The sequence below is a fragment of the Hemiscyllium ocellatum genome, chromosome 3, assembly GCF_020745735.1.
Source record: "Hemiscyllium ocellatum isolate sHemOce1 chromosome 3, sHemOce1.pat.X.cur, whole genome shotgun sequence".
Lineage (NCBI taxonomy): Eukaryota > Metazoa > Chordata > Chondrichthyes > Orectolobiformes > Hemiscylliidae > Hemiscyllium > Hemiscyllium ocellatum.
In genome coordinates, this window is record NC_083403.1 from 38,609,573 (window position 1) to 38,635,348 (window position 25,776).

General features: G+C 38.3%; 1 protein-coding gene across 5 annotated transcripts in view; it reads left to right on the top strand.

The window, feature by feature from the left end:
• ascc3 (activating signal cointegrator 1 complex subunit 3) overlaps positions 1-25,776 on the top strand; it is a 556,691-nt gene that overhangs the window by 199,586 nt on the left and 331,329 nt on the right. For all 5 annotated transcript variants that reach the window (XM_060849581.1, XM_060849604.1, XM_060849610.1 and 2 more), the window contains exon 14: positions 11,338-11,472. In XM_060849581.1, coding sequence (XP_060705564.1) covers positions 11,338-11,472 — 135 coding nt within the window. The remainder of the gene's footprint in view (positions 1-11,337; positions 11,473-25,776) is intronic.

Below are 25,776 nucleotides of genomic sequence, written 5' to 3' on the forward strand. Positions count from 1 at the left end.
GATTATAATACAAAGGAAATCAGTATTCGAAAATCTCCCATCAGGAAAAAATTTAATGCTACCTAGACAATAAGACAGAGGGGCAGAAATAGACCTTTGGACCATTGTGTCGGCTCCATAATTCAATGAGATCATGCCTGAACTGATAATCCTCACCTCCACTTTCCTTCCTTTTTACCCATGACCATTAATTTTCTTACTGGTTAAAAATATGTCTATCTCAGCCTTGCTAATTGCAATGCCATGCAAACAGTAATAAACATAGTTGGTAAGCATAGCATATTTGAAAAATCATGGATCAATAATCAATCTGGTTAGAAATTGTCAATTTGAATATGAAGTAGGTTATACCAATTAATGAGTGACTGGGAACTTGAAAGTTTCAGGAGTAATAAGATAATAGGTGGAGGTACTGAGGCAAGGAGAATGAAGATAACAATCTGTTTTGCTAAGAATTAGACATGTTTGAAAAAGGTAAAAACCTGAACTTCTGACTTGCATTCTGTCATGACATTATATTCTATGTCGTTGCCACATAATGAGTGGCAAATGTGATTTAGTGAGAGAAGAATGAAATGGTTCATTTTGTAGGAAAACAATGCAGTAAAACAGTATAAAGTACACGATTCTAAAAAAGGATGCATGAGCAGAGGGAAGCGACTGCATATATACATAAATCATTGAAGATGACAGGACTAATTTAGTGGCTAATAAAGCATACAGCACACTTATATAAAACACTGGTTTGGTTTTAACCAACTGTAACATGCAGTTCTGGATTTCAAACCTTAGAAAGGATGCAAAGACATTATATGGGTGCTGAAAGGATGCACAAAAATGCTTCAGTAGATAGATTAGAGGTTGGGATGATTTCCCTTGGAGGGTATAAGGAGATTTGATTAGGCTATTCAACGCAAGAGCAGATTGGAGCAGATGGGAAGACATCAGAGAGCACGGACGTAAAATCATTAGCTAAAGAAAAAGTAGCAACCTGAGGAAAACCTTTTCCACACACTGAGTGATTAGAACCTGGAATGTGTCACAAAACTAGTCCCTTTTTTTCCAAAAGCTGTTCCTTGGCTCAAGGAGACTCTGCCCTTGATTTTTTTTTTGCAGAGGAGTAATAAACCGGGCCGGGCTCCAATCAGTCTGGTTTGGTACAGATATGCAAAGGATTTTAAGAGGCCTTTTTTTATATGTAAATAGATGAGACTTTAGGCCAAAGTGGTCATGTTTTAGAAGTGACCTGTATAAGAAAAAGGGTGTGGTCAACCCTTTAGCTGAGCTGAGCTGACCTGAACTGAGCAGTTTTAGTTCAGTCTTGAACCGGAAAGTTCAACAGGGGGATGTGTGGAAACTCTTTCTCTCTCTTTCTGCCCTTCAACATCAACCTGTAGGCATGTGCTCCATTTATACTGGGTTTTGAAGGGAGTTTGCTTATTGGGACTGTTGCGTATATTCTGAACAGCGTAATTAAGTTTAGTTTGATAAATTGAGTTCTGTAGAGGCTCTTTATTCTGTTCTTTGTCTTTCATTGTGTAACTTTGTGAATAAATTTTTGTCTGTTTTTAAAATCTAGTCGTCAACCTAGCTATCTTATTCCGGGTAATTTTCACTGTACACTGACCAAAACAATTTGCAAAGTCTGGGGCTGCCTGCTTAAGAATACTTTGAGTGGTCTGGCCTAGTCCATAACAAATGTGCAACATGAGTATGTGATGGAGGCAGGTTCAGTTGAAGCGTTTGTGTGGAGATATCATTATTTGGAAATAAAAATGTATTGGACAATGGGGAGAAGTTGGGGAATGGCATGAGTGAATTTCTCCTTCAGAGAGCAAGTAAAGCCATAAATGGCTTCTGTTGTTATCAGAAACACTTATTTTTTGCTCAAACCGCCTAGAAAATAAAAAAAAAACTGAATGTTAAAGTGTGTGTTTATTCACAATATTCATAAAATCCCGACATTGCAGGAAGAGGGCGTTCTACCTCAACAGTCCACACTGACCCTTCGAACAACATCCCACCCAAATCCATCCCCTCTACCCTATCCTTGTAACTCTGCATTTCCCATGGCCAATCTACTAACCTGAACATCTTTGGACTGTGGAAGAAGACTGGAATACTTGGCAGAAACCCACGCAAATCCGGGGAAAGCATGAAAATTCCACACAGACGTTCACCCAGGGCTGGAATCAGATCCAGGTCCCTGGTGCTCTGAGGCAGCAGTGCTAACCACTAAGCCACTGCCCAATGTTCTTAATAATCTTGTGCATTCTATACTTTCCTCATTCCTGAAGAAGGGCTCATGCCCAAAACGTCAATCCTCCTGCTCCTTGGACGCTGCCTGACCTGCTGCGCTTTTCAAGCAACACATTTTCAGCTCTGATCTCCAGCATCTGCAGTCCTCACTTTCTCCTTGTGCATTCTATAGTCATCGATCTATTTACCTTAAGATCCCTGATATTTCACGTTTAGATATTTGAATTGTTTCTTATGGTTTACATCTAATCAGTTTTCGAAGAAATTTGGGTGTTAGTATCATTGGGAGTTTTGAACATGTGCAAAAGAATCAGTGACTGAATAAGTGATATCTTCTTAATTATGCCTTTCTATATTTTCCTGCAATTTTATCCCACTCCTCCATTTGACTTGTTTGAAGAATAATGCAAACTTTAATTTTAATTTTTTTAAATTATGTTCCATATTCAGAATGGGAAAGCATTTTTCAAGTTTCTTTGTATGTTTGTTGCTGTGGTATTGCTGTGTGTTAGCAAGCATTTCATTGTGGCTTTGCCCCCTTAACTTGAAAAGCAAGGTGGCTAACCGTTCAGTGGGTTAAAACAATATATTTTTTTGCCTACCATTAGGAGCTAACTAATACAGAGAAAGATCAAGCAATTCAGAAAAAGTCAGTCTGGATATGGCAAGGCTGCTGGACTGCTAAATTTAAGAAACTCATGTCTTTGCTCTGAACTTCAAAGTGGTATTGAGTTTAGTTTGTAGTTTGTTTCTGGTGTTTGAGGGGGAGAGACACGATATGAAGATGAAACACTGAAATTGGCTAAAAGGCATCAGTAGCAGCTGCTCTAAAGTTTGTGCAAGGGTAATAGTGTGGAGATGGTGATAAATTTTCACTGAGGTACTGGGTGAAAGGATTTTGCTGGGTAAAAGAAGTATTGTGATTTTGTGTCTTTTTCAAATGTCTGTTATTGGTATCTGTCAAGCTTTACACCTAGTTTGATGTAATTCATGCTCTTTCCCCTTGTTTAATAAACGTTTTACTCTTTATGTTAAATGTACTCTGGCAATTTTATGAATATACTCATTGCGTGACCTACAGTGTTTTAAAAAGAAACAAAATTAAGATGTGGATCTAGCAAGTCAGTTTTTAAAAATAATTTGTTCCGACAAATATCTTGAGTAACTATGATTCAGAGAAAGAGACTCTACTACTGCACTAAGTGCCCATAGTTTTTACTCGAGGTTCTGACATGTTCATTATTAAAATTAGCAGGGAAACTAACTGCAGTTAGCAGTTAATTAACATAGTACCTCCCAGTGAAGGTCACAGTTCCAATGAAAGGTCTCTGAAATAAAAAGGTTAACTTTTCTCTCAGCAGAAATGCTGCCACATCTGAGTATTTCCAATATCACAACTCACTGGGGGTAGCAAGCTAGAAATCAAGTCCTGCTATTTCTGGGTCATCATAAAGTTAAACATTTTGAAATAAATATGCAAAATTCCCCAAATAAGCTCACTTTCAGATCCAGATTAACAAAGTCAGAACTGGGTTTCAGAACATAAAAATTGGAAAGTCAAATTGCAGCAACATAAAATTTTAGTTAGGCCACATTTGGAGCATTGTGTGTAGTTCTGGAATAATATGGGGACTGTGGGGAGGGTAAAAAGAGGTTTACAAGGATATTGCCTGGATAGAGTGTATTGGCTACAAGGAGGAGGTTGGACAATATTGGATTGTTTTCACAAGAGCTTTGGAGGCTGACTGATGACCTGACAGAAGCTATATAAAATTGAGAAGCATGGATGGGGTGATCAGTCAAATTCTTTTTCCGAGGTGGCATAGGTGTGTAGCTGAGAAGGGAAAGTTTAAAGGAGATTTGAGAGGCAAGTTGTTTTACACGGAAGGTGGTTGATGCCTGGAACAGGCTGCCAGGGGAGGTGATAGAGCAGATACGACAGTAATGTTTAAGAGGTATTTAGACAGACTCATGAACAGGCAGGGAATAGAAGGATACGGACCACGTGCAGGCATTCAGGATCAATTTCGAATGGCATCATGGTTAGTATCATGGGCCGAAGAGCTTGCTCCTGTACTGTATTGTTCCAATGTTATTTGGGACTATTTCAGACCCCATTCATTTATCTTCTCTGAATTTGTTTCAGTTTTGGTATTTGTAACATATCAATTAATAGCTATCTCTTTATTCTGAAGGAACTGTCAGCAATAGCTTGTAATAAAGTAATATTTAACCTGCTTTAACAAAAGCTTACTGTTGTTCTACTTTAAGGTGAGTCATACAAATTAAAAAGAGGGCTAACAAGCTATATTAATTCACAGTTCACTTGCTATGCTGCAAAAATGCTTGATAATTTAAAGGGTGGCACCTGTGGCTCAGTGGTTAGCACTGCTGCCTCATAGCACCAGGGTCCCAGATTCAATTTGGTGTCGACTGGTTGGACTGAAGGGCCTGTTTCCACACTGTCAGGAATCTAATCTAATCATATCACTCCTCAAGCTGAGGTCAGAATTTTCTGCTGTTCAGAAATTTTCTACATCACTTGAATGGAGAATAGGAAATAATGGCCTTTCAGATTTGACAATGCATAATTTATTGTTCCAAGTTCAGTTAATAAGACAACTCTTGTGTCCCTCAGTCTAGTGTATAATCCCACTGCAGGATTTCAGCTCAGAAAGCAAGGTTGATGCGTCAGTGGTCACTAAAATAGTGTTACATTATTGGAGATCCTGTCTTTTAGACAAGACAGGAGCCTGCCTGCCCTCATTAGTTAAGATAAATATTCATTGGCATTATTTTGGAGAATAATTATCCCTGTTGCCATGGTTAGTTATTTCTTCAAAGAACAATCACAAAAACAGATTATCTAGCTATGATCAATTTATTTTTTCAGGAATGGTTTTGAAACAATTGGTTGCCATGATCCTACCAATATTATTGTAAAATCCATCCAATAAATACTTCATTGTCTGCAAAACCATTTTGAGAAATCCAGGGGTCACGAAAAGCACTATGTTAATCAAAGTCTTTATTTTGCAAGTTGACCTGAACTTGTTTGCTTGCTGCTGGGAGCTTGATGTAAGTCAAAATTATTTTGAAGTATAATTTAGTACAGGCATTAAATAGTTGTATTACAAATTCATTTCACCTGAGGTTTAAATGACCACTGATGTCTTTGCCTAACCATCTATGGTCATAAGATCATAAAATAGGAATAGGAGTAAGTCACATGGCCTCTAAATTGATATTTCACAGAAATGTTTTTTTTTCAACCAAAGCAATCACTAGTACTTGTGCATTGGAATACTGTTATCCTCTTCAGGTTTTCCTTTTAGTATCTCTGAACCACAAAGAAATCCATAACATTCCAAACTTAATGATTGTAATGGCCATTCCATGCAATAATGAAGGCAGTATAGAGATCATATAATTATATCTGCAAAGTATGATGGCTGCAGCCTAGTCAGCATGGGATCTGTTCAATTGCCCTAATGTTGTCATGTTCAGAGAAGGAGCACACTGATCAATATCAGCAAGCATCCTAGTTACTAAAAGCAGATTAAAATTGGCTATTAGCTTCACCACTTCTGATTTTCTAATGTGCTTGATGTGGCTAATTCTAAACAAAACCGGAGGGAGATGCAGAATATGTTATCAATGATGAGATTGATAGGTTAGATTTATGCTGTGTTCACTGATATCTTAGTTGCAAGTAAATCTGAGGCAATTTTGGCAAATGCCTTTCAGAGTTAATTTTATAATCCATTTTATAAAGATCATTAAACAAAATTCTTGTGGTTTTGTTACAATTAGCATGAAATACCTTAATATAGTTTGCTTGAATGTACTCACCAGTAACTTTCTCCCCACTTATCAGCATTGTTAATAAAGAACTTCTCTAAAGTTTCTCTTCAGTCATCATCTATTTACATTCAGTATGGAAGTAATTTCTTACATGTGTAGAATTATAGAATCACAGAATCATAGAAGACTGAAGAGGTCCTTCAGCCCATTGAGTCCGCAGTGATAAAAACTAAATCTACTCTAGTCCAACCTCCCAGTATGTTCTGATATTTTAAATGCTAATCCAAGGAATTTTTAAAGGTTCCGAGGTTTCCCGCCTCAACTACCCTACAATACAGACACCACCCTCTGGGTGAAAAGACCTTTGCCCAAATCGACTCTAAACTTCCCCTTTTCATGTTAAAATGATGTCCCCTTGTTATTGATCCTCCAGCTAAGGGGAATAACTGTTTTCTATCCATCCTGTTCATATCCCTCACACATTTTATACATTTTATCAGGCCCCCTTCAGCCTTCTCTGCTCTAATGAAAACAACCTGAGCTTATGCAGTCTCTCTTTAAAGCTAAACTGCTCCATCCCAGACAACACCCTGCTTAATCTTCTCTGCAACCCCTCCAGTGCAGATAGCTCCAACATAACCTCCCTGTTCTTATAATCTATACCTCGACTAGTAAAGGCAAGCATCCTGTATGCCTTCTTAGCTCCCTATTAACCTGTCCTGCCACCTTCATAAATCTGTGGACAAGCACCCTAAGATCCTGCTGTTTCTCTGATCTAGCTATGTCCGACGATTCATTTGAATAATCCCTTGTCTGGCCATCTGTTGTGTATTCTAACCTGCTGGTAAAAGTCCAAACACAAAAGTGAATGTTTTCCCAAAGTGTGAGCAAGGATGAATTGTCTTGATTTTGTAAAGACTGCCTGTCTGGTCTTTCCAGCTTGCCTTTGGTCTGTTTTCTTGGATGTTTGAGGGAAGCAATACCCTTCCTCCCAGGTATTTCTTTATTGAGCATTTTTCTCCCAGTCTGCTACTTCGCCTGATTGCCTTTCAGGTGTCCTTGACTCTTGATCTTGGCTTACTTCAGAGACTGTGTCTAAGTTAAAGTTGTGAATACATGACCAACTTTAGGGATTTCATTATCAGTCACAAATAATCCATGCCCACTCCATCTGAGCTGGGGTCTGATGTGTCTTTCAAATAGACTTTTTTGCTTTTAAGAGTACCTCAGTATTTAACATTTTGTCTTCCCATGATGTTCTAAATGCGTTTTATATGGAAGCTATTGAATATTTCTGGAGTAGTTTGTTCATGTCTTTCAAGCATCAAAAGAGGACAGGTGTTGCTACAGTCTATTTAATAAAAATAGATTTTGTTTAAAGTTTGATACCTTGGTTCCTCTGATCTCTTTGGGAAATTAGCAAATGTTGAGTTTACCTTACAATTCTGTTTGCTGTCTCATTATCAATGCAAAACTTTCTGAAGACTGCTTCTAAAATAGCTGATGCTTCCTGCACTCTTAAGCCTTGTGTCACTAAAGTCACTTATACACACAAAGCATCATAAATTTTTTAACTGTCTTCGCAATAGCTGGATTAATTGATCATTTTAAATCTGAAATGGATAATTTTTTGTTAAGCAAAGGTATTCAGGCAAGGCAATGGACTTAAGCAACAGATCAGTCATGATTTCATTGAATGATGGAATGGGCTTGAGGGGCTGAATGGCCTACTCCTGTTCCTATGATGCTAATAGTAAATAGGTATATTTAGGTTTGGTAGTAATTAGTCGAATGTCACTGCTTAAAGTAATGGTTTGTCCAAAGTTGTAAATCGCTTTTGAAAAACAGTGCATAATCCTTTGAAGATGACGCTTAATGTGACACAAGGGCACAGTGATTGGGAAAAAGCAGTTTCTGTATCAGCTGTATGTTGCCTGGTTACCGCCCTCAACAACAATTATTGGCTCGACACAGGACAAGAGTCAAGTTTGTGTCAACTAACCACTACCTTTATTAGTTTGTTTAAAAGAACATACAGTTTGGTTAGGAAAAGGCTGACAACATGGATGCAATCCATACAGTGCTAATATCTAAGCACATACCCAATAAGTTTAATGTTCCTGAAACAGTCAACAAAAATAAAGACTAATACGCAAGAATAAAAGCTCATGCTGGGCAGGCGATTTCTCTCAGATCTGGGGCCCGGTCCACACTTCCAAGTGTAGGGGCCATGACTTCACAAAGGTTGCTTTCCAGAGTTTTTGTTGATGGCACATCAAAGTCCTTCATTTTTATCCTTTTTAACCAAACTATGGTGTCTTGTTCTTGTTAGTTCTTAGCTCATATGAGGGCTGGTGTCTTTCCACTATAGGCTCACTCCAAGGACACTTTTAGGATTATCTCTTTTCTCTTCCTCCAAGTAAAGACTTGTGCCTTATGTGAACCTCAAAGCTGGTCTGATTGAAGCCAGTGGCTGAGGCTCTGGTAACTTCAGTACACAAGCTTTCTGTTTTTAATGTGTGAGCAGCCCCTGTTCAACAAGTGATACCTTAAGAATTTCAGTCACTTGAAGTTGAAAAGATTTCACCTGTTCTGAATTGGTGTATTGGATGCAAATTCCATCTCTCTGTTACTCATTTAGAATATGCAGCAGGGATCATGCTATTTATCTAATAAGTCAATGTTGGTCCCAAAGATCCATACTACTTATCCACCTTCTCTTTGAATGCATCTCTGCTATTTGCTTCAATTACTCTGTGAAAAAGGATTCCACATTCTAACCTCTATCCAGGCCAAGTATATTTTGCTAATAGATCACAAGCTTTTTTTGTAAAATGTAGAGCTAGTTATTTTCTAGTCACTACAGTGTAAAGCAGAGAAAGCCATTCAACCAACTCATTATAACTGTGCCAAGTCTTTGATAGAGCTACCATATTTGTTATGTGTCCTGCTTTCTTTTACCCTAGTCCTGTAATTTTTGTTTTGCTCCAAGTATTTATACAATGTCTTTTTTTTTGAGAATTGCCCTTTTAGGCTGTGCATTTCAGATCACAGTCACTTTATAAATAAAACGACAAATCTTTCGCTCATGTTATCTCTCGTTCTTTGCCAATTAGTTGAAACATTTGTCCTCTGCTCATTGTTCATTCTGCCAGTGGAAGCAATTTCAATATTTAAACTTGTTAGAAAGTAAAATTATGGATAAACGTTGGTATCCATAGGGCTGAAAGAACTTGAAGGCACAGCAAAGGGAAAAAAAATCAAGATCGGAAAAAAATGCAAAAGGGACTTGGGAGGCTATCAAGTACAAGACTTTCAAAATTAGGTCATACATACAGTTGTAATCAAAGAGAATCTAGACTCTTCAAAAACAGCAAGAAGTAATATGGAAGTAAGGAACTGGCAGACTTGCTGAATAATTTTATCTCAGTGCATCACAGATCGTTTCAGACCTTTACCTGTACATCTCTTGTACAATTGCTCATATACTTTTGAAAAACTTGAGTTGAATCCCCATCATACTATAAATAGAATTGCATATAAAAGTAGAACTGGCCTTTTCTGAGAGCTCCTGGAAGCTTGAACTTTAGCACAAGCATGTGTTCTGACCTCAATCAGATGTTCCTGCTGGAAAGCAGAACAAGATTCATAATGTTATTAATTACTCTGATATTTAAATTTGTTTCATAGACCACAGCCAAGTAGCTTTTGTTAAAATGTAATAAATCTTTTCGTAAACATTAGCTATCCTCTGTTTTAGTGGTAGATTGAATAGTGTTCCACAGAAAAAGATAACTTGATTTGTTATGAATTAAAGAATTTTAATAACATTCTATTGGACAAGTGTGTTTTTTCTCTTCTGAACGTCAAATCTAAGATAGCACACTGAAAGATGGTTGCTTTATTTAGATCTCTTCACATTTTCAATCCTTGTTTGAACTTTGAATTAATATTGCGCTGATTATTTACAGAGGATTTTTTTTATACAAAAGAGAGCTATTCAAGATTCACAAGAATTTACTGAAAGAGAAATGGAATATTTAGCTATACTTCTTTAATGTGTTGTTGAGACCACATCTCATGTAATGCACAGCTTTGGCCTCCTTATTTAAGAAAGCATTATGTACAAACATATGAATTAGGAACAGGAGCCCCTCCAGCCTACTGCAAAGTCCAGTAAGAGCATGGCTGATATGTTCATTATGAATTCCACTTTCCCATCTAACCTGATAATATTTGATTTACTTGTCCATCAAAACTCTGTCCACCACCAAATAAAAGTATTCAGTGAAATAATTCAGCAAAGGTTCATTTTGTCTGCTCTCTGTTATTGGCAAGCTTATGAGGAAAATGTTATCAGAATGGGTCTGTATGCTTTGGTGTTCAAAAGAATGAAGGGTGATCTTGTTGAAAAATACAAGATCCTGTGGGGCCTTGACAGGGTGGATTCTGAAAGGATGTTTCCCTGTGTGGGGCAACTCAGTTTAAAAATAAGCAGTCCCTCAGTTGAGATCGACAACAGGAGGACATCAGCCTGAATCCCTGGAACATTTCTTTTGTTGAACTGATGTAATACTATAGCATGTTTGTGATAACTGACACAAAAAGGTAACCCACTTAGAGTAACATATTATGGTAGACTCTTGGTTAAAGTTGAGCTAAATGCTCTTACTGCTGCTACTGGAACACAGATTCTGACTGATATTTACCAATAGAATTTATTTTCACTTGCAATGCCATGATTGTTCATTAAATCATAATTAAGTTCAAACTGATCCCATACGTTTTTCTCTTGGGTATCGTGTATTGTTTCAAATTATCTTCTGCTGTTGTGTTCAGCCTGGCTCGTTCAACAAGGAAAAAGATGTGGATTCTTGTATTTCCTTGTTTATGCTAAAATGCTCTTAATTGGACCACTTTTAAAAATTCTGGTGAAGTTAGCATAGAAATCCAAATAATCTTGGATGTAAGGGAATTCCATTAGCAGCATTTGTCTCAGATCAGTTAGCCAGAATGATTTGATCTTGGGACATTCACACGGTGCCTGAGTGACGACTGAACTGATTTTGTTTTAATGTGGTCAGATCACAGTTAATTCATGATTTGAGGTTCCCTCATACAACTAAACAAGCTTAGAATATAACTCAAACCTATGAGGCATTGCTACATGCAAAATAGTTTTCAGAAATTTGTGACAGAAAAGTAGAAAATGAATGTGCTTCATTATCATGGCGTATGGTGTTGTTTAACCATTACATTGTTGTGTCTTCCTAGGTGATGGTTTTTGTGCATGCAAGAAATTCAACTGTCCGAACAGCCATGGTTCTTCAAGAGATGGCAAAAAACCAGGGTGATACCATGTACTTCTTGCCAAACCAAAGCGCAGACTATGGCTTGGCTGAGAAACAGGTATGAGCATATTCACTCATGTGCCTGAAATTCCTGATTGCAATGCCAGCAGCACCCTTCAACATTGACTCCTCCACAGCTTGTGGGATCAGTAAAGTAGACCCCACATTAGGATCATGTCGGCAGGTAAAAGCACTATTTTGTGTCCATCTTTGACACCTCTTTGTCCCATGTCCTCCAAAACTTTGGCCTTTGCTTGCTCTTATACAAATAACGAACAAGCATCTGTGTGGTGCAGCACAGCAAGAGCCCAAATATGGCTTTCTGTAGTCTATTAAGCCTCCATGCACTTAGTTGTATCAACTGCCACATACTGAACCATAGAAGAAACAATTCATTTGTTTTGTAAGGGGCAGGTGGAAGTACTAACTTTATTGAGTTTTTGACAAAAAAACAAAGATGGGTAATGAAGAAAGTGACATTGATGTTGCATTTAAGAGGTACACAAATTACAATGTAAGTTAACTTTTTAAAAGTATGGTTTGTTTTATATTTGTAGCGTTTTTCTAAAACTTCAAAGCTTAAATGATCCCAAAGTCTTTTTTGTTTTGTCATTTGAAGAATATAATTTGTTCTTGTTTCCTCGTTATTCAGTTGATGCTAAAGCAGATATTAGTAACTGCGAACCTCCAGCTGTCATCAATTGTGCATATTTGTTACGTATTTCAAATTCTAAGTTGGTAAAATTTCTTCATACTCCAGTGCTGATGTTCTGTAACTAATCAAATTGTAATTTTTTAATGGTCTCTCTAATAGTCCAATAACAGAACCCTATGATGATAATAGCTGAGCTTGAACTAAATGAAGTGAATAATTCTACCTCATTTTAACTGTATTATTTCCACTGCTTGTCCATTATCTTGAGGCATCTTGGAAAATAGGACAGCATCTTGTGGAGAAAGCATGGCCAAAGTTCAAAATGAGTAATTCTTATCTATCTTTAATAAGGAGGATACTTTATCTCAGTGCGTGAAGTGGTAGCAGAGAAATTGGATGGGATAGAAATATGAATGAGACAGTTCAGCTTGCCGATTTCCATGCATTACTGGCTATACAGCTGGTCTCCAAGGCAGAATGCAGGTTCTCATACTGGCTGAGATCATCACGAAGGTCCTATCTTCTTGAACTTGCTCTTCTCCATTGAGGCATGGCAACCTCTCTGATTTGTTTAACCTCTCTCTAATGAGAGAGCAGTCCTGTGGTCCTTTGAGACTTTGGCGACTTCACTTTTACTCATGTTCCAACTTATTTTTAAATTTATATTTTCATTGGATGTTGGCATCATTGGCAAGGCCACCATGTGTTGTCCTTGAACTGAGTGGCTTGTAACACTACTTCAGAAGGCAGTTAAAAATCAACCACATTGCAACAATAGGTTGGATCAGGTAAAGATAGCAGATTTCTGTCCTTGACAAAATGACAAAGTGAACCAGATAGATTTTTATAAAAACTGATTATAGTTTCATGGTCACCGTTACTGATATAACTTCATACTCTGAATTAAATTTAAATTCCACCAACAACTACAATGTGGTTTTAGCCCATGTCTCCAAAGTATGAGCTTGGACCTTTTTTCGATTATTAATCCAGTGATATTACCACTACAGCATCATCTTCCCCCCTTACTGTATGCCATCAAATTCCCTTTCAAATAGACATTAAAATTCTGTGTATGGTGAATGAATTCCTTTAATTCATCACTTCAACCTTCAAACATTCACTTTGAATGATTCTGGGCCCAAGCAGAATTACATCTCAATTTTTTTCTAGTGTGCTCCTGCTGGTTGTGGCATTTTCTACCTATTGTTTTCTGAACATTGTGACTCAAACCTGTTACTAGACAGAGTTGAAGATCACAATTATCAAATCTTGTGGCATCCATCACCAGTATTAAAATTGCAGTGACAGGCCATTTTTAGAACAACCTTGAAAACAAGCTGGTAGATATTTTCATCAACTTGATCAGAGATGTAGGAGACAGTAAGGACTGCAGATGCTGAAAGCCAGAATCAATAGATACGAAGCTGGAAAAGCGCAGCAGGTCAGACAGCATCCAAGGAGCAGGAAAATCAGTGTTTCAGCTTTAAATGTTGACTTTCCTGCTCTTTGGATATTGTCTGACCTGCTGTGCTTTTCTAGCTTCACTTCTGTTCAGACATGTTATTGCACACCTCTGGAGTAAGTGAGACTCTAACCTTGGCCTCCTGGCAAAATTAAAAAAATAACATTTTAATACTTGTCAGTGTCCATATTATACAATGTAGCCAAAAGCAAAGCAACGTATTTCAAAAAAAGAAACAACTGCATTGCCGGAAATCAGAAACATAAATTGCTGCAAAAACTTCTCTCCATATGCTGCCTGACCTGCTGAGTTAACATTTCAAATCCAGTGACCCTTCTTCAGAATGTATTTCTTTTGGTTAGGAGTTGATCTAAAGGAATAATTTGAAACTTTTACAGCTTGCTCATAGATGTTCACCATCAATAGCAGAATTGAAGCTGACATACAGTGAACTGACCAGTGAGCAAACCAGTCAAGATTGTACAAGGGGTGCCATTCAGTTGAGCTACTCTCCTTTCAGATGGAGAAAAATCAATATTAGCTGCGGCAGCATTCAAAAACTTGCACCAGTAATAGTTTACCACAATAAATCACAATAACAAATGCATTAGTTTAAATGCTCTGGTTTCTTAATAGATCATAAAGTCTATGATGTTATTCAATGACTCTCCATTCAGAAATATATACAACTATCATTTGTTCCTTTTCTTCATCCAGCTGCATCAAACTATAAATGATTAATTAAAGTAAGTCAACCCCGGAAGCTGTTTTCAATTGCTTATAAATAACAAGCACTTATATTTGAGCCTTTAGCTAGCTAACCAGCACAGATGTTTAACGGGAATAGAATTGAAACCAATGAAACTGATACAATTCTAACTTTGCACGTTGCATTCTAATTCTGTCACAAACAATAATGAGAACATATAAACAATTTATTGTGCAGGTTATGGTTAGGCCAATGGATAATGTTTTTTCACTTAGTATTGCATTAAAAAAAACCAAATACTGTACAATGAACAATTTTTACAACAATAATATGTATTTGTATCGCAACTCTAACACAATAATTAGCCAGAAATCCTCACAGAAGTATTACGAAACAAAAGGAAGAAAGACAGTTAGGGAAGCAGAGTGGCATTAAGGAAGATTATCAAGAGCTTGGGGCTTGGCCAACTGAAGGCACAGCCACCAGATAAAGCAATTACAATTGTGGTTGCACAAGACACCAGAATTAGAGGCATATAGATTTCTTGGAGGAAAGGGAGAGGCTATGAATGTGGAGAGATTGAAAAGTGTGATCTCAGAGGGACCTAGGAGTCCTTACTCATGTCACTGACAATAAGCTCCAGAGGGCTGTGGGTGCTCAGACATCAAGTAAGATCACAACACAGATTGATACATTTCTAATTGCTAATAACATCAAGAAACCTGAAGATAGCATGGGAATTTAGCATTTGGTAGGTTATCAGTCATGACCTAGAATATCTGAGCAGGCAGGAGGCCTTGAACAGCCTACTTTTGCTTCTATTCCAAAAATGGGACTTGTTACAAATTAAGTTAGAAGCAGCAGAGTTTTGAATGCTCTCAAGTTCATGGATGATAAAATATGGGAGATCACTTGTTGAACAGAGAGACCTAGGGTGCAGGTTCATAGCCCCTTGAATGTGATATTGCAGGTACATTATATTGCAGGTAGATAGGGTAGTGAGGTAAGTGTTTAGCATGCTTGCCTTCATTGGTCAGTGCATTGATTTTAGGAGTTGGGATGTCATGTTGCAGCTGTACAATACATTGGTCAGGCACTTTTGGAATACTGCGTACAGTTCTGGTCACCCTACTTTAAGAAGGATGTTGTTAAACTAGAAATGTACGTAAAAAATTTACAAGGATGTTGCCAGGACTCTAGGTTTTGAGTTATAAGGAGAGGCTGACTAAGGTGGGACTTTTTCTCTGGAGCATTGGAGGTTGAGCGGTGATGTTATAGAGGGGCATAGATAAGGTGAATAACAAAGGCCATGGTAGAGTTAGGAGACTGATTTATCCCTGAGTTACCCTTTCAATTTTGCATCAACATAGTGTCACAGTCACTTTGTATCATGGAGTTCAAAAAGGCATGATAGGTTTGAGAGTTCAGATCCCATGCTTTTTCTTTCATGGATGTGGTTGTCACCAGCTGGGTCAGTTATGTACAAGCAACAGTGGATGGACAGTGATCTAGTCCAAGTCAGAATGGATAACCATGATTGTTTAAATATTTGGCTTCATTTTTTTATATATAAATGTGGAATAAGAAAAGTCTGATATTAGTATAAGAACCAAGATTGTTGTATTGTTATAAAAACCCACCTTGTTCATTGATGTCCCTTAAGGACAGCATGTTTCCTGCCTTAACTAGTCTGGCCTTTGTGACTAATTTCTGATCCAGCTTTTCTTCTAACATGTCTCAATGAACCACTCCATTGGGCTTTGCTAATAGATAACATCCTGATAATTTATTTATAAGCAAATGGAACCTTTATTTGTGAACAATTTCATTCAGTTTGATGAACATTATGATGGGAGAAGAGTTGCTAAGTATCAAAAACTTCATATAAATATCACTGTAAATACTCCTGTGTGACTGGCTAAAATCTCATGGCCAAAACGATTGGAGTCAATTGGCTGCAATTGTCATGAGTTGTTTTATCAGTTTGGTTGCTGGAGCTTCTGTTCGTATGGGATGTAAAGTTACTATTTTTTTTTAAATTATCATTTATAAGTAATATGGCTGATTGAAATTGAATCAAAAATTGACTGATGTAGAAGTGCCCTCATCTAATTTATTGAGCTGCTTTTTAAATTTAACATCTTCACGTAATTGTAATTATTATTTTACAAAGGCAGCACATTTGTGTATCATCATTCTTTTCTAACCTTTTTATGTCTCAATACATGTTTGAGCAATAATCCAATCCTAAACTCTTTTTCATTATTGTGCATTTTAAGTGTGATGGTTTACTTGCTCATTGGTTCAATACTTTGGAAGCATTCATTGTAACAAACAATTTAAAAATCCTTGTTACCATTTTGTAGAGAAATTAATTGGACTTGCACTGTAAATCCAAGACATTCTGAACTCCTAATTGAAATTAACGTAAATAGTGAGTCTGATTTACATTGATTCGGTAAGTCCTTCAATGGCATTAATATGGCGCTCTATAATCTCTTACTTTCGCTATATTTCTCATTAGCAGAGTTCTTACTTCAACACTTTAGTTTGGTATTCCAATGTCAAAAGATACCTATAAATGTAGATAAAATATGGAAAGCAAAGATATATTGGTGGAAAATAAGTAAGAAATTAAGCACTTGGGATTTATAATACTGATGGAAGAATGTGTACTCCACAATTTTACTGTAATAATCCCTACACATCTTTTATTTTACAAATGAATGATAAGCTTCATAAAACCCAAGAAGGATAACCGTTATCCAACAGCTTGGAGCAGTGATAAGTAATGAAATGCTTTGCTGCATTGTTACAAGTGTCAAATACATCTTGGAGAGAAATGCAATACTGTGTTGTGTATGACAGTGTTATTTAACTGTTACCTGCAATGCTAACAATCAGACAATCATTGGCGTTGCAATTACAGATGTTTAGGAAAGATATAGGTGATTTATGGAAAGTGTTCTATAGGCATATTAATGTGGAAAGGGTGTCAGAAGGCGGAGTAAAGCTAATGGGTTCAAAGATGGAGGCAAATCACATAGTTGAAGCACTAAATAGAATCTGTCTTTACTAATAACGAAGTTACTGCCAATGTTAAAATGAAAGAGCAGTGAATTGGATAGGCTAAAAGCTGGCTGGACATGAAGTTCTTAAATCATGAGGAATGGCTCAGATGTATCTGAGGATGCTGAGAGAAGTAAGAGAAGTAGGGGAAATGCAGGAGCACTGATAATAATCTTCTGATCTTTTTCCAATACGGATAGCTCTAGTAACAGAACTGGAGAATTGCAAGTGTTACAACCTTTTGCAGAGATGCACAAACTGCTTCAGTATCTGAGGCGTTGTAAATGGTACTAAACAATGACCAGCAAATAAACTACTGCAGACCTTATTTTGGTGAGTGGGTTATTATTCAAGCAGTTGAGCATGTTTGGTCACAGAACACTGCCCTGAAGCAGTGTCCTTGAGCTGAAATGATTGACTTCCAACAACTAACACCATATTCATTTCACTAACCATGACTACATCCCCCATAGAGCTAAATTCGTAATTTCCACAACTCCATTTTTCTCGGCTTGCATGAAGCCATACTCAACAAAATGCTGCTTTGATGTTAAGGGCAGTCAATCTCACTTCTGCAGTTCAATTCTTGTAGATGATTTCTTTTTGGACCAAGGTTGTAATGAGGTTTGGAATTACTTTGAACTGTGAGGAGAATAATGATAGTCTCTAATAGTTGAACCGGGGAGGTCATGGCCTATCAGTATTATCACTAGGCTATTAATCCAGAGACCCTGGTAATGTTGTGGGGATCCAGATTTGAATCCTGCCATGATAGATGGTGGATTTTGAATTCAATAAATATCTGGAATTTGGAGTCTAATGGTGCTCATGGAACTACTGTCAATTTTGAGAAAACCCATTTGGTTTACTAGTGTCCTTTAGGGAAGGAAACTGCTGTCCTTATCCAATCTGGCCAAAATGTGACTCCAGACCCATCTTTTCCCACAATTAGGAATTGATAATAAATATTACTCTAGCCCATATCCCATGAATGAACTTTTTTGAAAAAATATGTTAGCTAGTGGAATGAATGGAAACAGTTAAAATTTTAGACAGTGGTATGAAGTGAAAAAAAAAGTTGCAGAAAAACAATAGTAGAGTTGATATAAAATTAAGGTTCCAATTCTAAATAGGACTGAGGAGGAGAGGAACTGGGAGGTATATGTTAACAAATGGTTTAAAGTGACAGGGCAGGTTGAAAAACTGGTTTACAAATCATAACAAAATTTAAAAAGCAAAGCAGTGATGGTGAGCACTTAAGACATTGCTTCACCGTCAAATAGAATATTGTGTCCAATTTTAGGCTGTACACTTTAGAGAGTGTGTGAAATTATTAGAGAAGCTACAGAAAAGATTCATGAGTGTGATTCCACCAATGAGTAACAATGGTTATATGAGTAGATTGCACATCTCTTTGAGAGGAGGGGATTAAGAGGAGATTTGATAGAGCTGTTCAAAGTCTTTAGAAGCCGATACAAAGTAGATAGGGAGAATCTGTTCCCATTGGATAAAAGTTGATAACCAGAGGACTTCGATATAATGTAAATAGCACTGATGGTTTTGCCAATATGAAGATTTTTTTTAATGCAGTGAGTAGTTTGAATCTGGAATAGACTGCCTGAAATTCAGTTGACGGTTTCAAAAGAGAATTGAAAAATTATCAGGTAAGAAACAAACTTGCATGGCTACAGGGAAAAGTAGAAAAAAAACTGGATTAGCTGTGTTGCACTTGAAGGTATTCAACATGGACATAACAGGCTGTATTGGTTCCTTCTATGCTGTAACCACACTGATTTGATGATTACTGTGACGATTTTGAGGTGAGTAAAATGTTGCACTGGCAGTTTCTAAATGCTCCACATCATTGTTTCTTGTTTACCTGTTATGATTCCATTTTAAGTGGAATATTATGATTCCATTTTAAGTGAGAATTCCTTTTGACTTATAAAGTCCTCCACTGCCTTCCTTCAAATGAGAACATTGTGAGTAACAGAAAGTTAGAAGTCGTTGTGTTGCTGTTGTAAACCATTAAAGGTTAAATGATAAGCAGTTGTTGGTTAGGTACATGTAATTCTCCTACAATGCTGTAGTTGCATTCCAGTGAAACCTCGCTTAATAGAAAATTGCTCAATAAAAACAATGGGGCCTATAGGAAAGGTAGGGTTAGGGGCAGACTACAAAAAGTATCATTCTCAATCACTCAAAAATCACCCAAAAGTTTAATGTGAAGTATAGCACCATCTGAATGAAGGTTGAAACCGTATTAACAATACAAATGTAAATTTAACACAGTATATTTTTTAAATATAAGAAAGCCACTTTCTGTACAGTACCTTTCACAGAAAGCTGCTGTCTCCACAACTAACATTGGCACATGCACAGTATGGCACAGCAACTGGAGCTGACATCAGGGCATGCACAAAACAGTGTGGACACCGACTCTGACATCACACATGCATAGAACAGTGTGGAAACTGGCGCATGTGCAGAACGAAATGTGCAAACCAATTCCCACTGGAATCGCTCTGTTGCGAGCGGAGATAACCATTCTCAAAAATACTGAAGATGGATGGATTGCTTTCTAATCAGAGATTTGACTCTTGCCTTTCACTGACTTCAAGCACTCAATCTTCGACTTTCAAAGATGGCGGGCACAGGCGTGCAAAGAGGACTTAATTAAAAAGGGGTGGTGGTATATCCAAACAGCCACAACTCCTTGATCTCAGTCCCTGCTGCTGACGGAATTGACCATGCAGTGTACCTGACAGATATACCTTTGTAGCAGCTTGTCACTTTGAGTGGAACAGGAATGGTCCTCAATCAAAGACAGTCAGACTCTGATCGAGGGTCTGCATATTGGACAGGAGACTGTCTATTGAATGCCACCTTCTTGTTTTGCTTCTGACCCTCCAAACTCTACCCACAATCTTCTACCTACCTCTGAAATTATGTATCTGATTCTTTAGTCCTCTGAGATATTAGGTCCAAAACTGCTTTCCAGCAACATCTACACCTCCTCCGTGACGCTGTTGAATGAAAAGCTGTCAACCCCTGATTAGCCAGTAACGCTCATTCAACAGTGTTCCCACTCCCAGATTCTTGATTGCAAGACAAGACCCACTATTGACATCCTGTCTGATTGGCCTGTGATTTACTGTGGCCACCTTGCAAACTGCAGTGCAGATTTCTCATTGCCTGTCCAGCTGACTGATAATTCTTCCTTCAACTCAACTAAATTCTGCCCCATATTTCTATACTTTAGCATTTAAACTCTGACATCTCCTTTGGTTTTAGCCCCATTGTAAATTACTATACATTGGATTAGATAAACTCCATACGCTGGAACCCAGTTCCTAAACATCTTCCTCAACACCTCTTAAGGCCTTCCTCCAAATCCATTATGCATTTGATCCATCTTCCCATTACTTTCTTTAATATCTCCTCCTTATTCTCAATGTCCATTCTTGACTAATTATTTATGCTTCTGTGAAACATGAGGGATTTTTTTGTAATTAGAGACATTTTATAATGGGTAGTTATTCTTGTTCAATCACTCTCAGCCAGTCTAAAGCAGTTACCTATTTAAGGAATTGCATTAGACAACACTGCAAATTGTGAGCAGCTTCTTCATCAGGCAAAGGGGGGGTTGGTGGGGGTGGAGGAGGTGAGAAGAACCCATTAATGTCACAATCACTTATACCTGAGCACGCAATACTTATCTTTTTTCCTGTATGTTTTTTGCTGCATTTTTCCACAGAATAAAATCCGAAATTAGAATAAAAAGCATTTTTTTTTTAAAAATCCTTAACCAATAGTTTAATTAACAGTAGAAATGACTGAAAACTGAAAGAGCATCCAAAGATGTTGGTGAAGTGAACCATTTCATTAACATTTTACATAATTTATTTACTGGACAGAAACCAAACATCCATTAGAACATGCAGATGTTTTTGTTTAATGGCAAAGATATAATGCTGACAACAATCAACAATTCTTGGAGTTCTGAAGTATAAGTCTGATTTATTGGATGAATAATAAAAAGACCTACATTTATATAGAGCCTTCCACAACTTCCCAAATTAGTTTTATTATAGTTTAGGAAATAAGCAGTCAACTTGCATTGAGTAGGCTCTCTCAAATCGCAATATAATCATGATTGGATAATCTAAGTTAAAGACTGAGGAGCAAATCTTGGCCAGTGAACATGGAATCAAACTTCTGCTCCTCTTCACTTCAATCTGATGATTGACCAGCTTTGTGATGACCCCCCAGTAAAATGGGAGAAGACAATGATTTTAAAAAGGTGAAGCAGTGAAGATTCACCAGAATTACACTAGAGCTAAAAATGTCATGAGACAGGTTGCATAGCTGATGGTTATATCTCCTGGTTAAGATTAATGTAGGTGTAATTGAGAGGTTATAAAGATTTGATGAGTAGATAGAAGCCATTACCTTTACTCAGGAGTTCAGAAGCAGAGTGTGAACTGACTCACTAAAGTAGCACACTAGAAATAGAGAACCAAAATTTCGAGAGTCATCCCAAAGTTCCCTAATTTACCTGACTTACGACCCTGGTTGATGCAAAGCATTAGCCAGGTTTCTGAGATTAACAAGAATTACTATTTATTTGTCTGTAGCTAGCATCTAATGACTCATAATAGTTATAAACTGTTAGCATTAATGCTACATATTAAATGTCAGATTTAAAATTCTAATCGCCTTAGTATCTTCACATCTCGCTCATAAGCGTGTGCGCACACATACAGTCTCTCTCTCCCTCTCTCTATGCCTCTGTCCCCCTCTTTTTCTCTCTCTCCCTCTTCCTCTCTTCCCCCCCATCTCTCTGTCTGTCTGTCTGTCTCTCTCTCTCTCTCTCACTCACACACTCTCACACACACACACACACACACACACACACACACACACACACACACACACACACACACACACACACAGTCAGTCTCTCTCTCTTCGTCAGCTATCACTCAGTTCGAGTGTGTGTTCTCCATAAAGCGCCTACTTGCGGGGCTTCAGATAGCTGAAGAGGCTGATTCAAGATCCACAGATTTTAACACAGGTGGGCATTGGTGGGTAGTGATGGTATTGGATGGTTGTGGTGGGTGGGCTTCCAGATGTTTTGTCACTCCTCACACAAGAGTCACTTCTGTTCTGCCACGTGATGGAGATTGTTTTTCTGGTGTATACTTCCCTACTGGATGATGATTCCCCAGTGATTCTGGTTTGTAGTTGTGTCCTCCCAGTTGTTTATGTTGATATATAATTACTTGAGGTTGGTCTGGATAATATCTTGACCACCCTGACCTTCCTGCAGGTGCTGTACATACTCTGTTTTGGGAGGCGTGAGTTGGGCGTTCAGATGACATGACCAGTCGGAATTGCTGTTGAATTATGATGGTGGTGATGCTGGCTATGTTGGCCTCCTCCAAGATACTGGTATTAGTGCACTTGTCTTCCCAGGTGACCTCCATGATGTTACGTAGGGATCTCTGGTGGTGTTGTTCCAGTATTTTGAGGTACCTAATGTAGGTAGTCCATGTTTTAGCTCCATATAACAAGTGTTGGAAGGACTTCAACTTTGGAGACCAAGAGGTTTAGTCTGGGTCTGTAGTTCATGGTTTTGAAGCATCCCTTTTCTGAGTTGGGTATAGGCTCCACTGGCAAAGCTCAGATGTTGTTGTATTTCTGCATTGGTATTGGCTTTGGAGGAGAGATGAGTGCCAAAGTATGGGAGGTGATCCACTTTTTTTAAGGGGATGCTTGTTGATCCTTATTGAGGTGAGGTTGAGGTACTGTTGGATGATGATTGATTGAGTGCTCAAGTCTTTTTTATGTTAAGTGTAAGGCCTAGTAGCGTGTATGTCTTGGCAAAGCCATCCAAAATGTACAGCAAACCTTCCAAGATGTGCTGCAATAACGTTGTCATCAACATATAGAAACGCCAAGATAGAAGTGGTGAAGACCTTGGCCTTGAACCTATTAAGGTTGTGCAGCCTGCTGTCCAAATGGTAAATGATTGAATTCCCTTGGACAGGTTTTGGCCAGTGAGACAGAGAATGGTGGTAAGGAACGTGGTAAAGCCCTGCATAACCCCTGCCTCCACGATGAGAGTCTCAGATTCCAATCCACAATCACTGAACACTGTCGCAGACTGTCATCATGCAGCAGCTGATGAATTTATCAGGGCAGCTGCATTGGGACAGTATCTGCCAAAGAACCTGGTGGTTATCTGTGTCAACGGCCTTAGTTAGGTCGATGAAGGCCATGTGAAGTGATTGCTTCTGCTCCTGACATTTTTCTTGTAATTGACGTGCTGTGAGGAACATGTCTTTTGTTCCTCTGGACGGGCAGAGGCCACACTGCAATTCAGGGACCATTTCCTCAGATAATGGCAGAAGTCTATTGGCAAGGACACGTGCAAATATCTTGTCAGTGGTTCAAGTGTAGTACTTTCAAATAAACCTACTGGTCTATAACCTAGTGTTGTGTGATTTTTAACTTTATCTATCCCAGTCCAACACCGGCATCTCCTCATCATTGCCAGTGGTTGACAGAAGGGAGATGCCACCGTAATTCCCATAGTCAGTCATGTCCTCTTTTTGAATATGGTCACAATCAGAGCATCCCTGAGATGTAAAAGGGGAGTTCTTCCTTGAACCAAATCTTCAAGAGCAAAGCATTTGTGTGTTAATGGAGCTGTGGGCCATTTTTTTAAAGATCTCTGCAGCAATCCCATTGGGACCAACAGCCTTCTTGTTTCTGAGGCTTCTTATGGCATCTTGTACTTCAATCACACTGAGAGCTCCTCCCATGTCACCTTGCATAGATCTCTCGTGGATTTGGTTGATGATATTATACTTGAGGATTCTTTGAAATGCTCACGCCAGTGGGCATTTATTGCCTCATTCTTGCACACACATATACGAACACACACGAATGGATGATAACACACATGAACTCATACAAACATGAGACAAACACAGGGAAACTAGGTTGTTGGGGAGTGGTGGAGAAAATGGAAAAACACTTCAGTAGTCTGTGTTCAAGCTTCTGTGATTTAAGACTATGTTGCTGGCCAACATGTTAAATCACTTTTCTCTTGCTGTTTCCACCAGCAGGTGCAAGACACAAGATGATTGGTTCAAGTATAGAAATTCTCTGACTTATCAACAACTCTAGCAACAAAGATAAGTTGGTTTTGTGAAGGTTTATCATTAGTTTGATTAGAGAACAGAGACAGCTCTCCCAAACGAGGGAAGAACTGTGCACTTCTCTCTCTTTCTTTCTCTCTCCCTCTCTCCCTCTCTCACTCTCTCTCTCTCCTGTTCCCAGCTCCAAGCCGTTCAGTTACCTGCGAACGAATCACGAAGTTGCTGGCAGGAAAATAAAAATTCTGTTATCGATAACTGGTCATTAGTCCATAAACAAATCAACTTTTTGTCAATTTGTACATCCCATCAGGTACAAATCTTCTGGAACTAAAGCTTCATTTACTGCTCAATCATGCCCGTTGTCTCCCTGATGCCTGCAATGTGTTCAGTACCAGTAGGCCATTGCTACCCCATTATCACCAACTATTAATCCAGGGACCCAAGTAATGTTCTGGTGGAATTCGAATTCCATAAAAATGTGGAATTAGGAGTCTAAATGATGACCATGATGATTAGATTAGATTAGATTTACAGTGTGGAAACAGGCCCTTCGGCCCAACAAGTCCACACCGACCCGCCGAAGCGAAACCCACCCATACCCCTACATTTACCCCTTACCTAACACTACGGGCAATTTAGCTTGGCCAATTCACCTGACCTGCACATCTTTGGACTGTGGGAGGAAACCGGAGCACCCGGAGGAAACCCACGCTGACACGGGGAGAACGTGCAAACTCCACACAGTCAGTCGCCTAAGTCGGGAATTGAACCCAGGTCTCCGGCGCTGTGAGGCAACAGTGCTAACCACTGTGCCACCGTGCCGCCCATTTTTTTTTTTAAAATGACAATTGCTGATTGTTGGAAAAACCCAACTGGTTCACTAATGTCCTTGGGGAAGGAAATTGCTGTCCTTACCTAGTCTGGCCTACATGTGACTCCAATCATAAAACAATGTAGATGACTCTTAAATTCCCCCCAAGACAATTAGGAATGGCTAATAAATGCTGGCCGTGCCAACGATGCCCTCATCCTTGAATTAATTATTAAAAAAACACTTTCAAAGCATTATGCCATTCTTTCAAGCCTTTAAAACAGCTCTTTCTCTTTTCAGTCCACATTTTTAAAAAGCACAAACGTTTAAAAAAAAAGATAGTCCTTTCAAATATCAACTTAAAATTTGAACTGAAATACTCTGGCATAATGCCAGGATGTACTTCAAACAAAGAGGAATGAAAATCTAGAACTATCCTGCTCAAACTGCTGTAGAGGACAGGGCCCAACTGAAATTTCAAAAG